Source organism: Coregonus clupeaformis, chromosome 16, assembly GCF_020615455.1.
Source record: "Coregonus clupeaformis isolate EN_2021a chromosome 16, ASM2061545v1, whole genome shotgun sequence".
In the NCBI taxonomy this organism is placed as follows: domain Eukaryota; kingdom Metazoa; phylum Chordata; class Actinopteri; order Salmoniformes; family Salmonidae; genus Coregonus; species Coregonus clupeaformis.
The window spans coordinates 36,519,694-36,535,672 of record NC_059207.1 but is presented as its reverse complement, the minus strand read 5'-3'; the positions used below and the strand labels follow the sequence as shown (position 1 = coordinate 36,535,672).

The following is a 15,979-nucleotide window of genomic DNA, read 5'->3' as shown; positions in this document are numbered from 1 at the left end:
AAGGCAATTTGGTCCTTCTGAACGACATTTGGTGGCTTTGCACAAGAGCTGTGAAGACAGGAGTGTGTGGGGGGAAGTATTCATTTATTTTGTTCCGGTGTCGCCAAGTATTGATGTTTTAGTCTAACTGACAGCATATATATATATCAGAGCCAATCTGTGACAACAATTACATTTGTACCTTAACTGAGCCGTGATGTTCTGATGCCAAGAGTGTGATGGTGGTATGGGGTTAGGGGTATAACGTGTTGCTTCTATGGAGCATTTTACATCTTAACCATGACTAAACATTAGGCTAGTAGTAGGCTACTCTTGTTCCTCATGTCATGACACATTTTCACAACAGCTATTATAAGTGACAGCCGTTATAAACTGTCCACAAAACAAACATAAGAAAATCAAAGTATTCAACAAGGACATACGCTGAGTCTTGAGGAAGTGACCCTCACAAAACCAGTAGAGCTAATGACCTTTATTGCATGGTGCTTATTGGTAGCATTACTAGTAAATGAGACTCAATTGATAAGCTTAATGCTAACTTATTACGATCCAATGGCGCACAATCAAGTATTCGCATAGCCATGTGCTGCAGCCAGAACAAAAAATAATTTACCTCCCAAAATATCATCAACAAAGAATGCCACATTAACTAAACACAGTACAAACGCTGGAAATACCGTACATTTGAAATACTGTCTCCAATGCCCTGAGCTGACATTAACCAGTAATTCCATCCAATGATACCCACGAACACATGCCTCACTTAACAGTTGAGTTTGTTTCCTGCATAAAGAACTTATGCACAATCAAAGAGAGAGAACATTGTGTTTCATAAAATATTTCAAGTCAGTAACCCTGTCTAGTCAATAAACCTGACACAGTGAACGCGCGGTTAAGAGCATTTCTTCAGTCAAACTGAAGCGAACAGATAATGCCTTTCCCATACGTACAATGGCCTATTTATTATTAAATGATATTTTACTCAGTGCAAATGTTTAGAAAACACAGCCATGGCACAAACAAACAAATCCACACTGGAGTTAAAACAATTAGCGCAAATGAACTAGCTTAATAAACTCAGAAGCACCCGAATCCATTCCAGTCAATATCGGTTAAAGTAACCCTATTACAAAAACGAATGACCACTATGAGTCCGCAGTGGCACATACCTGAAAATACTTATTGGACATTCAACATGCATAAAGCCCTTCTTAAATGGCACATTCATATGCACTCCATCTTTAAACCCACTTGAATTTAACACAATGCTCATACAATAAGTCACATTAACTATCACCAGTCCAAGTAATCCTTCAGTCCACAGATCAGTCAAAAACCTACAGCTTAACAGACAACAGTGATCAGACTACACCAAGTAGTGTGAGGGGGTTAAAGGTTATCAATATTTCTGTCTTCTTAATTCATACAAAAATAAACTAATTATAGTGATTATTCTTTATCTGAAGTACAAAACATCATTAAAAAACATACAAACAAAAAACTTGATCCAGAGGGAAAACTTAAATTTTACAAGAAACATAAGCATAAGTCAAGACGCATGCATGGAACTTAGCAGCAGAGGTTCAAATGGGTGCCGCTCACATTTAAAAACTGACAAGTCATGCAGGTCAGCCAAGGCAGGCCTGTCTTTCTCCTGCAATAACTGCACTGGAGCCTCTGTGCTGAGCTGTACATGGTGGCACTCTAAGTGCAAGAGGGAGATTAGGCTGCAACGCCTCTGCCCACTACCATTTACTTGGAAAAGCAACGGCTTCATACTGTAGGTTACCTCTGGAGAAGGGCACTGTGCTTACCAGACTGTTAACCCTTGTCTGTAGTCTCAGACTGGCTAACTGTATATTTTACATAGTCGTCTCAAAATTACCCCCAGACCCCAACCCAGCCCACCAACTGTGTTGAGCTTTTGTGTGTGTATGTGTGTGTCTACATCAAACTTGGCAACTTGACAAATGGCCTGGGACAAAAATGGAGAGCTGACAGCTTGCCAATTTGGTCAGTGAAGAATAGCAATGTTGTGATCTGTGTCAACAATGGAGGGGTGGGAGGGAACCCAGTTGAAATAACTTCCTATCAAAAGAAAAAAATTCTTGTATATACAAAACCGTTAAATGAGCAACATAGTAAATTAACAAAATAAACAATATCCCAAAGACTAGTGTTATAAAAGTGTTCCCTTTGGGATGTAGTGGACAACAGTTGCAATGTGGCAGGAGAAGTGTGGTACTGTTGGAGCCCCCTGAACAGAAAATAAGATGAAGAAAGACATCAAAACAGAGGCGTTATGCTGCACTTCTCCAGTTGAGGTTTTGGGGACTAGAATAGTGGGGCTAAAGTGGGATCTGGGATATGAAGGGTTCATTGAATATTTGTTACAGTTTGTCCTGAAATATATAGAGGTTGTTAGTGGTGGCCACTGCGATGATGTTGTCCTGAGGGTGCCAGGCCGTGTGGAGGATCTTCTTGTTAAAGTCCAGGCTGTCTACACTGATCTCGTCCTTCTTGCGCTTCCCACCTGTGCACACCTTGCGGGGCTTGAGCACAGAGCGAGGCTTACTGCTCTCCCGAGACGCCTCCAGGGTCACATCCTGCCGGTAGCCTCGGTCAAACATCCTGAAGAAGTTGTTGTACGAGCCCGTCATCACAACACTGAGGAGGACAAGGGTTGGGTATCAAACAGGGGTAGTGGCAGACTGACAGTGGTTTCACGTCCGAGTCTTTCGATCACAGAATCAAACCAAAACGTTCATTTATCTCAGGCATATTAAGCCTTACAAAATTCAACTGTATTGTGGCATGTAAAGTCAGGTCCATCATTATTGGCACCCTTGATAAAGATAAGCAAAAATACTGTATTAAATAAAATACAAATACTGAACTATATGATATGCAAAAAATAAGATGGGAAATTATATTATTTTATACTAATACAATAGCTCAGAGAAATAGATTTCGTTTAACAAGTAATACAAAAAAAATCTCAAAAAGATAAGGGTCCAAATTATTGGCACCCCTGTTTTCAATACTCTAGCACCCTCCCGTGCGAGGATAATGACACTGAGCCTTTTTCTAAAATGTTGAGATTGGAGAACACGTTGGGAGGGATCTTAAACCATTATTCCATACAAAATCTTTTCAGATCATTGATATACTTCATCTGCTGTTATGGACTGCCCTCTTCAATTCAAAGCACAGTTTTTCCAAAGGGGTTCAAGTCCGGAGACTGAGATGGCCATTGCAAATATGTTGATTTTGTGGTCAATTAACCATTTCCACCACCATATTTTGCTGTAGGTATGAGGTACTTTTCTGCATATGCTTCTGTTTTTCAACGCCAAACCCTCCACTGGTGTGCTTCGCCAAAGAGCTCTATTTTAATGTAATCTGACCATAGCACCGGTTCCAATCCAAGTGCCAATACCGTTTATCAAACTCTAGGCGGATTCAGATGACATGAAAATGCAAGGATGAGCCTTGAGTTCTGTTTGACAGCGATAAAGGCAGCCTTTGATAAGGCCTGTGCCACTCAGTTCAGATGAGGGGATATCCCCACGTACTGTATCTTACAGTAGCTACAGCCTTTCTTCTGTAGGCCTAATGGAACATAAAATTACTATGTACAACTTATAAATAAATAAAACTATTACTTTGAGGAGTCTTTAACGTGTTCTCAATGTCAAACATTGATCTAATGCAGGGATGGGCAACTCCAGTCCTCGGGGGCCTGATTGATTGCCCCAGCTAACACACCGGACTCCTTTAAACAACTAATCATGATCTTCAGTTTAGAATGTAATTTGTTTAAATCAGCTGTGTTTGCTAGGGATGGGGGGGAAATTGTGACACCACTCCGGCCCCAGAGGACTGGAGTTGCCCATCCCTGATCTAATGCATCATACAGCATCAACTTCCTGATCAATGTCAGACAGCTATTCATAATTCATGAATTCTAAACTTGATGCTAAATCTAATGCTAAACTTGACTCTCACCTGTCGTTTCCATTCCAGCAGCACTCAAACTTATCAAAGATGCAGTCGTTCTCATAGAGTGAGCACAGTTTACTCCTGAGGTATTCATGAACCTGTTGGGAGGAAAATTATAGTTAAATCAAGACACTGAAAACAGTACATTATATTTGCACAAAAAAAATACATTGGTTCAGTCTAATATATGCATACCTTCAAATTATACAACAATCAAGCAATTGTATCCTTGCTTGAAAACAGTGAAATACAACAGGGGCCAATACAGGACAGGTGAACATTATAAAAATAGATCAGCTTTAATATTGCAGATAGATTGTAACTTCCATCAATGTAATTGTCTGCATCACTTCCAATCCCCCATATGTTTTTTTGTTTTTTTTCTCGCATATACAGTGGGGAGAACAAGTATTTGATACACTGCAGATTTTGCAGGTTTTCCTACTTACAAAGCATGTAGAGGTCTGTAATTTTTTATCATAGGTACACTTCAACTGTGAGAGACGGAATCTAAAACAGAAAATCCAGAAAATCACATTGTATGATTTTTATGTAATTAATTTGCATTTTATTGCATGACATAAGTATTTGATACATCAGAAAAGCAAAACTTAATATTTGGTACAGAAACCTTTGTTTGCAATTACAGAGATCATACGTTTCCTGTAGGTCTTGACCAGGTTTGCACACACTGCAGCAGGGATTTTGGCCCACTCCTCCATACAGACCTTCTCCAGATCTTTCAGGTTTCGGGGCTGTCGCTGGGCAATACGGACTTTCAGCTCCCTCCAAAGATTTTCTATTGGGTTCAGGTCTGGAGACTGGCTAGGCCACTCCAGGACCTTGAGATGCTTCTTACGGAGCCACTCCTTAGTTGCCCTGGCTGTGTGTTTGGGTCGTTGTCATGTTGGAAGACCCAGCCACGACCCATCTTCAATGCTCTTACTGAGGGAAGGAGGTTGTTGGCCAAGATCTCGCGATACATGGCCCCATCCATCCTCCCCTCAATACGGTGCAGTCGTCCTGTCCCCTTTGCAGAAAAGCATCCCCAAAGACTGAGGTTTCCACCTCCATGCTTCACGGTTGGGATGGTGTTCTTGTGGTTGTACTCATCCTTCTTCTTCCTCCAAACACGGCGGGTGGAGTTTAGACCAAAAAGCTCTATTTTTGTCTCTTCAGACCACATGAAATTCTCCCATTCCTCCTCTGGATCATCCAGATGGTCATTGGCAAACTTCAGACGGGCCTGGACATGCACTGGCTTGAGCAGGGGGACCTTGCGTGCGCTGCAGGATTTTAATCCATGGCGGCGTAGTGTGTTACTAATGCTTTTCTTTGAGACTGTGGTCCCAGCTCTCTTCAGGTCATTGACCAGGTCCTGCCGTGTAGTTCTGGGCTGATCCCTCACCTTCCTCATGATCATTGATGCCCCACAAGGTGAGATCTTGCATGGAGCCCCAGACCGAGGGTGATTGACCGTCATCTTCAACTTCTTCCATTTTCTAATAATTGCGCCAACAGTTGTTGCCTTCTCACCAAGCTGCTTGCCTATTGTCCTGTAGCCCATCCCAGCCTTGTGCAGGTCTACAATTTTATCCCTGATGTCCTTACACAGCTCTCTGGTCTTGGCCATTGTGGAGAGGTTGGAGTCTGTTTGATTGAGTGTGTGGACAGGTGTCTTTTATACAGGTAACGAGTTCAAATAGGTGCAGTTAATACAAGTAATGAGTGGAGAACAGGAGGGGTTCTTAAAGAAAAACTAACAGGTCTGTGAGAGCCGGAATTCTTACTGGTTGGTAGGTGATCAAATACTTATGTCATGCAATAAAATGCAAATTAATTACTTAAAAATCATACAATGTGATTTTCTGGAAATTACAGACCTCTACATGCTTTGTAAGTAGGAAAACCTGCAAAATCGGCAGTGTATCAAATACTTGTTCTCCCCACTGTACATACATACATACATACATACATACTCCTTTAAAAATATATTCTCCTTTATTACTTTCCAACCACACCATCCCCTCCCTAATTGGAGTAAACTAGTGAACAACAACGCTTTAGGCCTCTACTTCATGCTTATACATACTATATACATTTTATGGACACAGTCACTAATTATATTTTGTTTGTTTTTACTCCTGAACTTCCTCCAATCATTTTCATGATGTCCATCTGGTATGCTTCTATATGCCATATCTTTCTAACTGTGCTCTTTCACAAAAGCTCACAATATATAACCTATATACTTATTATGGACACAGCATGTCTTACACTAGTTATCTTGTTGTTATTAGTCCCATCCTTCAGCTCCATTCAACACCTCCCATCTATCTCTTAACACCATCCATATTGGATTTCTATTTGCCATATATTTTTCAACTGTACTGTGATGTTTTATAAAAGTTCTCAACCTTTCTATTCTCATTGTTTCTACAGTTTGTGAATTGAAAATAAACATCTTTGCTAAAAGTATTATTATATTATTGATCAGTTGACTATGACTTTTCAGATCACCCAGTAGTGCTATCTGCAGGGTCAGCTCCATGCAAATATTGCAATCCTTCAGTCATTCTTGGACCTGTGTCCAGAAACAAGCTACAAATGGACAGTACCAAAACAAATGATCTAATGATTCTGTCTCTTCACAGCCAAATCTGCAGAGCTGGGAAGATTGTATCCCCCATACAAATAACATTCTATTGGTAGCAAGAATTGTATATAATAATTTAAATTGAAAAACTAAGTTTTGAATCCGGCGTCGTTTTGCGTATCAGTTCATAAACACTATGCCATGGAATCGGTACGTCAAATCTCTTCCCAACTATTTTGCAATCTATATGGGACGGCTGTCAATCTTTTGGTCCTTAAATGAAACTGGTAAACTTTTTAATTTATCACAATTTTCTTTAACCAATTATGTTCTTTAATGCAAGGCCGACAGACAAGTTCCTTCCTTTTTCCTCCTTCCACTTTCCTCTTCCATTTTTGCGGTAATGCTGCAATTATTTAGTTGTAATTTTGGGTAGAGCAGACATTTCCATATGTTTTTGTTAGCTGCATGTGCGACATAACTCCACCATTCCTATCGATAATATTGTTTACGAAGATTATACCTTTTTTAAACATTCTCAAAAAAGAACGGTTTATCATCAATTAGTATATTTGAGTTTAACCACAATATTTGTTGCAATATTTGTTCTGTCATTTCTGGAGGATTAAATTGAAATTGCAAACAACTTTCTATGGCTTGTTTTAGAAATAGTGATATTTAGGAGATTATTTCCTTTTCAAATACCTGAAAGTGAGGGGTTGTAATCTGAATAAAGGGAAAAAGTCCCTTCTTGAACATTGGGTGAGACAATCTTACTAATTTGCTAGAGAACCAGTTTGGATTTAAGTATAACTTTTGTATGACTGAAGCTTTAAGTGATAGGTCTAATGCTTTAATATTTAATAATTTCTGTCCTCCTAATTCATATTCATTATATAAATAGGCCCGTTTAATTTTGTCTGGCTTGCCGTTCCAAATAAAATTGAATATTTTTCTCTCATATAATTTCAAAAACTGTTCGCTAGGCGTAGCAAGACCATAAGCAAATAGGTAAACTGGGATAATACTAAAGAGTTAATCAGTGTGATTTTTCCACAAATTGTCAGGTACTTACCTTTCCATGGTAGCAAGATCTTATCTATTTTTGCTAACTTTCTATTAAACATTTTTGGAGTGAGATCATTTATTTCATTTGGGATACAGTGGGGGGAAAAAAGTATTTAGTCAGCCACCAATTTTGCAAGTTCTCCCACTTAAAAAGATGAGAGGCCTGTAATTTTCATCATAGGTACACATCAACTATGACAGACAAAATGAGAAGAAAAAAAATCCAGAAAAATCACATTGTAGGATTTTTAATGAATTTATTTGCAAATTATGGTGGAAAATAAGTATTTGGTCAATAACAAAAGTTTCTCAATACTTTGTTATATACCCTTTGTTGGCAATGACACAGGTCAAATGTTTTCTGTAAGACTTCACAAGGTTTGCACACACTGTTGCTGGTATTTTGGCCCATTCCTCCATGCAGATCTCCTCTAGAGCAGTGATGTTTTGGGGCTGTCGCTGGGCAACAGAGTTTCAACTCCCTCCAAAGATTTTCTATGGGGTTGAGATCTGGAGACTGGCTAGGCCACTCCAGGACCTTGAAATGCTTCTTACGAAGCCACTCCTTCGTTGCCCGGGCGGTGTGTTTGGGATCATTGTCATGCTGAAAGACCCAGCCACGTTTCATCTTCAATGCCCTTGCTGATGGAAGGAGGTTTTCACTCAAAATCTCACGATACATGGCCCCATTCATTCTTTCCTTTACACGGATCAGTCGTCCTGGTCCCTTTGCAGAAAAACTGCCCCAAAGCATGATGTTTCCACCCCCATGCTTTACAGTAGGTATGGTGTTCTTTGGATGCAACTAAGCATTCTTTGTCCTCCAAACACGACGAGTTGAGTTTTTACCAAAAAGTTCTATTTTGGTTTCATCTGACCATATGACATTCTCCCAATCCTCTTCTGGATCATCCAAATGCACTCTAGCAAACTTCAGACGGGCCTGGACATGTACTGGCTTAAGCAGGGGGACACGTCTGGCACTGCAGGATTTGAGTCCCTGGCGGCGTAGTGTGTTACTGATGGTAGGCTTTGTTACTTTGGTCCCAGCTCTCTGCAGGTCATTCACTAGGTCCCCCCGTGTAGTTCTGGGATTTTTGCTCACCGTTCTTGTGATCATTTTGACCCCACGGGGTGAGATCTTGCGTGGAGCCCCAGATCGAGGGAGATTATCAGTGGTCTTGTATGTCTTCCATTTCCTAATAATTGCTCCCACAGTTGATTTCTTCAAACCAAGGTGCTTACCTGTTGCAGATTCAGTCTTCCCATCCTGGTGCAGGTCTACAATTTTGTTTCTGGTGTCCTTTGACAGCTCTTTGGTCTTGGCCATAGTGGAGTTTGGAGTGTGACTGTTTGAGGTTGTGGACAGGTGTCTTTTATACTGATAACAAGTTCAAACAGGTGCCATTAATACAGGTAACGAGTGGAGGACAGAGGAGCCTCTTAAAGAAGAAGTTACAGGTCTGTGAGAGCCAGAAATCTTGCTTGTTTGTAGGTGACCAAATACTTATTTTCCACCATAATTTGCAAATAAATTCATTAAAAATCCTAAAATTTGATTTTCTGGATTTTTTTTCTCTCAATTTGTCTGTCATAGTTGACGTGTACCTATGATGAAAATTACAGGCCTCATCTTTTTAAGTGGGAGAACTTGCACAATTGGTGGCTGACTAAATACTTTTTTTCCCCACTGTATGTATTCCGAGTATATCCACATCACCATCAGACCATTTTATTGGTAAACTACATGGTAATGTAAAAATGTATTTGTTTGTTTTAGTGATCCAATACGTAATATAGTACATTTATCATAATTTGGTTGTAATCCAGAGAGGTTAGAAAATGTATCTAGATCCTCTATGAGGCTGTGGAGGGATTCAAGTTGTGGATTTAAAAAGAAAACATGAATCATCAGTGTACAATGACACCTTTGTTTTTAAGCCCTGGATTTCTAATCCCTTGATATTATTGTTGGATCTGATTTTAATAGCTAACATCTCGATGGCAATAATAAATAGATATGCTGATAGTGGACAACCTTGTTTCACTCCTCTTGACAGTTTAAAACATTCTGAGAAATAGCCATTATTTACTATTTTACACCTAGGGTTACTATACATGATTTTAACCCAATTTATAAGAGATTCTCCAAAATTGAAATGCTCCAGGCATTTATATATAAACCCCAGTCGTACTTTATCAAATGCCTTTTCGAAGTCTGCTATGAATAGTATGCCTGGCTTCCCAGATTTTTCAGTGTTCCATTGTTTCCAGTACTTGCCTTATATTATCTCCAACGTATCGCCCATGTAAAAAACCTGTCTGATTAGAATGAATAATGTCCGACAATACCTTTTTAATTCTATGCGCTATACATTTTTGCTAGAATTTTTGCATCACAACACTGAAGTGTAAGGGGCCGCCAATTTTTAAAATGGACTGGATCTTTATATTTTCCACTTGTATCCTGTTTCAGTAATAATGAAATCAGGCCTTCTTCTTGAGTGTCTTGAGGTGCACATTTGTAAAGGACACATTTATACACAATATCTCCCCCTAGTGGAGGATTTATGTATCAAACTAAAGTTTAGAGATTGGACAAGCAAATATAATTTTGGACGCAACATCCATGATGTCACTATCTCCCACCACACAGACACCAGCTGACCTGATAAGTCTCTACTGGACGGGACTCCATGTTGAGGTCCCAGATTTTGACGGATAGGTAGTCCCGGGTCATCATGTAGCGCCCACTGTGGCTGAACTTGACATCAGAGATGGAGGAGATAATCTCAGAGAAGAATGAGCGGTTGCTTGGATCCTCAGGCTCTTCAAACACTGAATGAGACAAGGAGAAGTGTGCTCGCTTAGTCAGTTCATTGGAGTAATCAATGACAGGAATGGACTCTTGAAACATCTGCTTCCAAGGTCTCTGAAATTGCTGGGCTTTTCAGTACTTTTAATCTGTCTCCGAAAAACTGGGTACATGTAGTCATTTCAATCAATATGCCATTTTAGTCACTTTACCTGGTCGTCTCCACAGGGCACAGCATTCTGTCTGAAACTAAAATCATGGACTCCACTGTCACATGCCACTTACGTTTGGAGTGCTGGTCACAGAGAGCTGATGCTCTCATGTCACAGAGGCGGATGGTGCCCTTGCTGCTGCTGTAGACAAAGGTGTTGCACTGGTTAGGATGGAACTCTGCTGCTGTAATCACCTCTGTCAGCTCCTCCATGTTGGCTGGCTTGATGTCCACAATGTCTGAGGAGGTCAGTGAGGTCAAGGGCAAACATAACAGCTCTGACACCACCACAAATAAGGGGGCTCCTTAACTACCCTGACCCACAAATTACTTGAATTGTGCTGTCTCAGTCAAATTGGTTTCAGTGCTATCCAAGACAAACTCAATGTAGAATTTAAAAAATCTGACAGCATGAAATCGAGACGGATCAAGATCACCTTCATCAGAAAGACTGAAAGGAACAGTGATGGGGACCAAACAGAGGATACTAAAGCTGCGGTCAGTGATCTCCAGGTTCCAGAGGTTGATGCGAAGGTCATCGGCAGACAGGTAGGTCTCACAGTCGCTGTTGACTGAGATGGAGTTGATGTGGTAGGTGTGTGCGTTAGAAAACACTCGCCTGGGGCTGGCCTCCACCATCAGGTCCATGGGCTGAAACACTGGGACCTATGGTGAAGAGGAGGAGATTTAGCAGGTTCTGTAGTATGAGTTGTGTGTGTATAGGATTAGGTATATTGGATGAGTCTACACACACTTAGTGTTGTGTCAGTGTTGGGGTCTCTGAGTGTGTAGGGTATAGGTAGTGGGTACGTGAAGGTCTACACACCCGTAGTGTTGTGACGGTAGTGGGGTCTCTGTAGCGCCCATCCTCTTCCTTCAGGTTGTACCCCTCTGGTCGCTTGTCCCGTTCACTGATTTTCCACAGCTTTATAGTTTTATCTGCAAGACAACACACATGTATGTCACACTGCTTATGCACCAGCAATATATTTATGTTGCTCCCCTCTCCTATTCAAAACATACAAATGAGTCAATGTAATGAACAGCTTATCTAGAGTTTTCCCCATCTTCAACAGAGGAAAGGGCTGGGGAGGGTAAGGCTACATGCACACACTGCTCTACTGACCATTTGTGGACAAGAGGAACTGTGCAGCGTTCTTCTGAGGCAGCCACCGGATCTTGTTGATCTTCTCCTCAATCTCAAGGCTCTTCAGGTAGTCGAACTCAGGCTCGTGGCTCTGGAAGGTGCTGTAAACATTGTACTCTCCACTGCATTGTGGCTGGTTCTTGCTCTGCTCAATTACATAACAGATTCTGATTCCAATCATGTAAAAAATAAATGTACTACTGAGACAAGATTCTGTCAAGTAATTGATTTTAGTGGACTGTGTTGAGCAGGAACCTTCACTTACCTCTAGCTCCTGCTGAAAGATGACAACGCGGCCCCCCTTGTCCCCAGTGGCTAGTAGCTCCCCAGAGTGATTGAATTCCACAGTGGATATGATGTCAGCTGTCACAAATAACATGACAATTAGTATGTTAAATTGCTTATTGCAAGATGTATCAACATTTGCAATGTTTTGGGGGGTAACTATCCATTTTGCAATGCATCTAGCGCCCTACAGTGGTGCACTGATTTCACTACTTAGCATAGTACTACTAGCCTACATCTGATTTTGTGAAGCTGTGGAAAGCAAGATATAGGCCTACTTAACCACCCCAGAGGGAAAATGTAAAACAAACGTAGCATCTGCAGCTAACCACTTCCATAGAATTCTCATCCCGCTGCCTTTAGCTCAACTCAACAATCTCTCCCTTATGACTGAGGTTGGCACAAGCCTGAGTGTAGGGTAGTGCTATCACCAACATAATAGGAGTTCTATGGAGAAGTGCTTGACTCAGCTCCTGCCACAGCCACACACTGCCTCCCCACAGTTCCAATAGGAACAGACAAAGGGGAAAGGAAACAAGCAGAAAGAAACTATCATTTGCAGCAGCATGAAAACTCTTGCATATCCCACATTGTCACTGTATGAGTCTTGCATCCTTTTGCATGTCTGAAAGTCTGTTCAGATTAACTTAAAAAAGGGCCAGGCACACAGTAACTAGGTTTCCATCCAACCTTTTTATGCGAGTAAAGTACATGTCGGTTAAAAATGTAATGACAGGCCTGATGGAAACTGCAAATGTCAGTAAACGTTCCAAATGTTGACAAAACAAAGTACGCTAGACAAGGTGGGATATTTTTGTGTTGGTAAAATTAATTATGCAAGAAGTGGTGGTAGAAACATTTATGCGCAAATGTTGATATAATAACTATCATATCGAAGTAAACTTTTAGTCACGTGATGATATATTGTGTGGTCCTCCCAATACGACTTGGAAAAGCATGCAGTTTATTAGGCTACAGATGAAATAAATTATGAACTTCACAGGGTGGTGAAAGTACACGGTGATGAGCTTGATGCTCCTTTACAATAAATATTGAGGGTTTTATTCTGGTGACACGAGGATCAATGCTTGGCTGCCGTTTGACAAATAAAAATACTGTTGCTCTTTTGTCCATAATAATCTCATCATTTAGGCTAAACCTGTACTGTATCTGCGAGCTGTTGGCTAGAGCGCACGTGCCAAGGCCAGAGTGGGCACATTTGATATTTAATGCAAAAAAAATTGTGACAAAACCATCAGTAGAGTTGAAAATGCAATGGAAACCCATTTAACTTGTTGTTTTAAATTAGGTACATGGGAATTTAACCGTAAAAGTTATATTTATGTTCACTACATCATCACGCAGAGCCTTTTATCCACAACAAGTACATTTGATGGAAACATCTCTGGTGGGAAAATGCGCATATTGTTTTTATGCAGATTTTTTCATATTCACATGAAAATCTGTCGCCAATTGGATGGAAATCTAGCTACAGACATACACAGATCCTGACCTACTCTGCTTTGTTACGCTTCTTATAAGGCAAAGCTTGTACTGTAAACAGAACCTTGTAATGTGCACACATGATCAAGCATATTCGGCTCCTAGCCATTCATACACTTCAACGGAGGAGGTGAGCCAAAGGCACCCAATAGCCTTATACCTTTCCCTATATCTTATGTGCAACTAAGAACACTGTCTATGCAGCCTAGAAACCCAATTAGGCTACTAGCTCTCAAATTAAAAAGCAAAAGTGTCATGGTGGTCCCAGCATCTTAATGAGTTTAAGTGGAAAAGTACAACAGTTACCATTGGCTCTTTACCAATGCTTTATTTGCCTACAGACCAAAACTGCATGTCATGACAGACTATAGCTCCTTCATGAGAATCACCCAACATCATCTTACCTTTCCATTTGGGTCACAGACAATTTCCAGACAATCAATTATGCATCATCACTAGCACCACACATCTGATCACAAAAGTGCCATGCCCCTTTATTATTTGACATGTTTTGTGGGTACCTTAAAACTTCAATTAAACTGAGTCTCAAATAGCCACCTGTCCCTTTTAATAGCCAGGCAACGGCACACATTTTAGCAAATAAACACCTGTTTCAAATAAACAATTCTAAATTAATTGTTTATGAGGTTATCATGAATTTCCATGAATAGTTTACAAGGTTTAATGTTTGATGTGTTACCTAAAATAATTCAATAATGACTTGAAAAAATTATGGCAATCATCCGTTTTTATCGCCAGTAAAAAACGGCTAGCCATTGGCTGATAACAGCTGAGAACTGCTAGCTAACTGGCAAACACAAAAACAGTCAACAACTTCGAAATAGAGGCATACTAAGACAAAAGAAACGTGACACAATGTGTAAATGATAACACAGTGCAGGAAATGAATGCATTGATTAAAATGCTTGAAGTGAACGCTGGAATTAAACAATCAACTAACTGTGCAAATGAGCCAGATCTGTGTGCATTAATAGACACATGGCTCAAAAAGACGCTTTAAACACCCAGGCTATTATTAATTGAAGTTTTACGGTATATTATGTTTTATGAGGAGAAGTTAAAGTGAGTCAGTGACTGTGATTGTTAGTCTGAACAATGCTTACTGCACCCTACATCAACTAGCTAGCTAGCAGTCTAGAGACGTCCGAATCATCAGTCTCTTACCTTCAGCCACATCGTCATCAATCGCTCCTTTGACTTGAGAAAAGCACCACTGCACATCATTGCCTCCGCCGCCAGCTCCTGGAACCCCACAAACAGAGCAATGCTTTAAACATCAAGCTGCATCGTAATGGCTCTGATGTCAAAGATAAATATGAATCTTCTAGATCAGCATGCTTTGCTTATAATCTCCTGAATACTGTAGCTACTTTCCATAAAACATAATCAAGAGAAGACAACTATTGAGCAACTTATAGAAATCTTTGCTTGGTAAAGTTAGCTTCAATACAGAGTGGAAGTGATAACTAGCAAAGTTAGTTAACATTACGGTAGCTAACTAATGTTGTTGATGGCGGTGCAGTTAGCTAACTAGCTAACTTAGCCGAAGCATCCGCTAAAGCTGGACAACACATGCAGAGTAACGTTTACACTCCCAACTCGTAGTACGCTAACCTTAGCTAGTTTCTCTCCAAATGGCAAGAAAGCTGACAATCTAACGTTACATCAAAACAATTTGTAGAATTTATGTGCGATTAACTTGACCATTCTATTCATGCATCATAGCTAGCTAACGACAGTAGCCTGCTAGTTAACTTTACCTGCCATGGTGGTGAGAGGGAATCTCTGTCGAGGAGGGCTTGCTTGGGGCCCTTGCTTATCTTTCCACTTTGCCGTGCTAGGGTGTGTACAAGGAGAATCTCGCTGAGTGCAGGGGAATCGTAAAGCTATAGAGTGTGTGGCTGTTTTCCCCTACTATTCTTCAACTTCTCATGTCACTTATCTTGCTTAGCAGTACTTTGACAATCAGCAATGCTCCCTTGGAACACTTTGCAACGCTTCTGGTTTAGCTGGCTGCTTGCTAGCAAAATTTCCCTCTCCCTGCTCCTACTTTCAAAATGGCGCAACCTAGTCCTGCACTGACGTCAGTGACAGACTTCTTCTTGTGAATTTCCGGTAGACTAGACGCTTTTAGGCGTATTGCTGCCTTTCTCAGTTCGGAATTTGCATTCCACATTGTGACGAAACAAAAAATAAAGGGAAAACCTTAAATTGCACCACCATCTAACCCTGCACCTAGTATTCATTTACATTTCAGCCATTTAGCAGACACACTTATCCAGAGCAAATAGGGTTAAGTGCCTTGCTCAAAGAAACATCAACAGATTTGAT

The 15,979-nt window shown here is 40.5% G+C and overlaps 1 protein-coding gene across 1 annotated transcript; it reads right to left on the bottom strand.

Moving 5' to 3' along the window:
* Positions 1–457: 457 nt before the first annotated feature.
* LOC121584804 (serine/threonine-protein phosphatase 2A 55 kDa regulatory subunit B alpha isoform) lies at positions 458–15,739 on the bottom strand. Its single transcript, XM_041900937.2, has 10 exons — positions 15,409–15,739; positions 14,813–14,890; positions 12,105–12,202; positions 11,819–11,984; positions 11,519–11,631; positions 11,181–11,358; positions 10,767–10,931; positions 10,335–10,504; positions 4,009–4,100; positions 458–2,667 (listed from the first exon to the last, which is right to left on the bottom strand). Exons 1-10 carry the CDS (start codon positions 15,413–15,415, stop codon positions 2,391–2,393), a joined length of 1,344 nt encoding a protein of 447 aa, XP_041756871.2. The 5' UTR covers positions 15,416–15,739; the 3' UTR covers positions 458–2,390.
* Positions 15,740–15,979: the final 240 nt, after the last annotated feature.

What these genes read in the sequence shown, in the direction of transcription:
- LOC121584804 (XM_041900937.2), bottom strand. An exon ending in TGATGACGATGTGGCTGAAG is followed by an intron (nt 12,203 to 14,812) that starts GTAAGAGACTGA and finishes TATTTGTGACAG; the next exon opens with CTGACATCATATCCACTGTG. An exon ending in TCTTTCAGCAGGAGCTAGAG is followed by an intron (nt 11,985 to 12,104) that starts GTAAGTGAAGGT and finishes GTAATTGAGCAG; the next exon opens with AGCAAGAACCAGCCACAATG.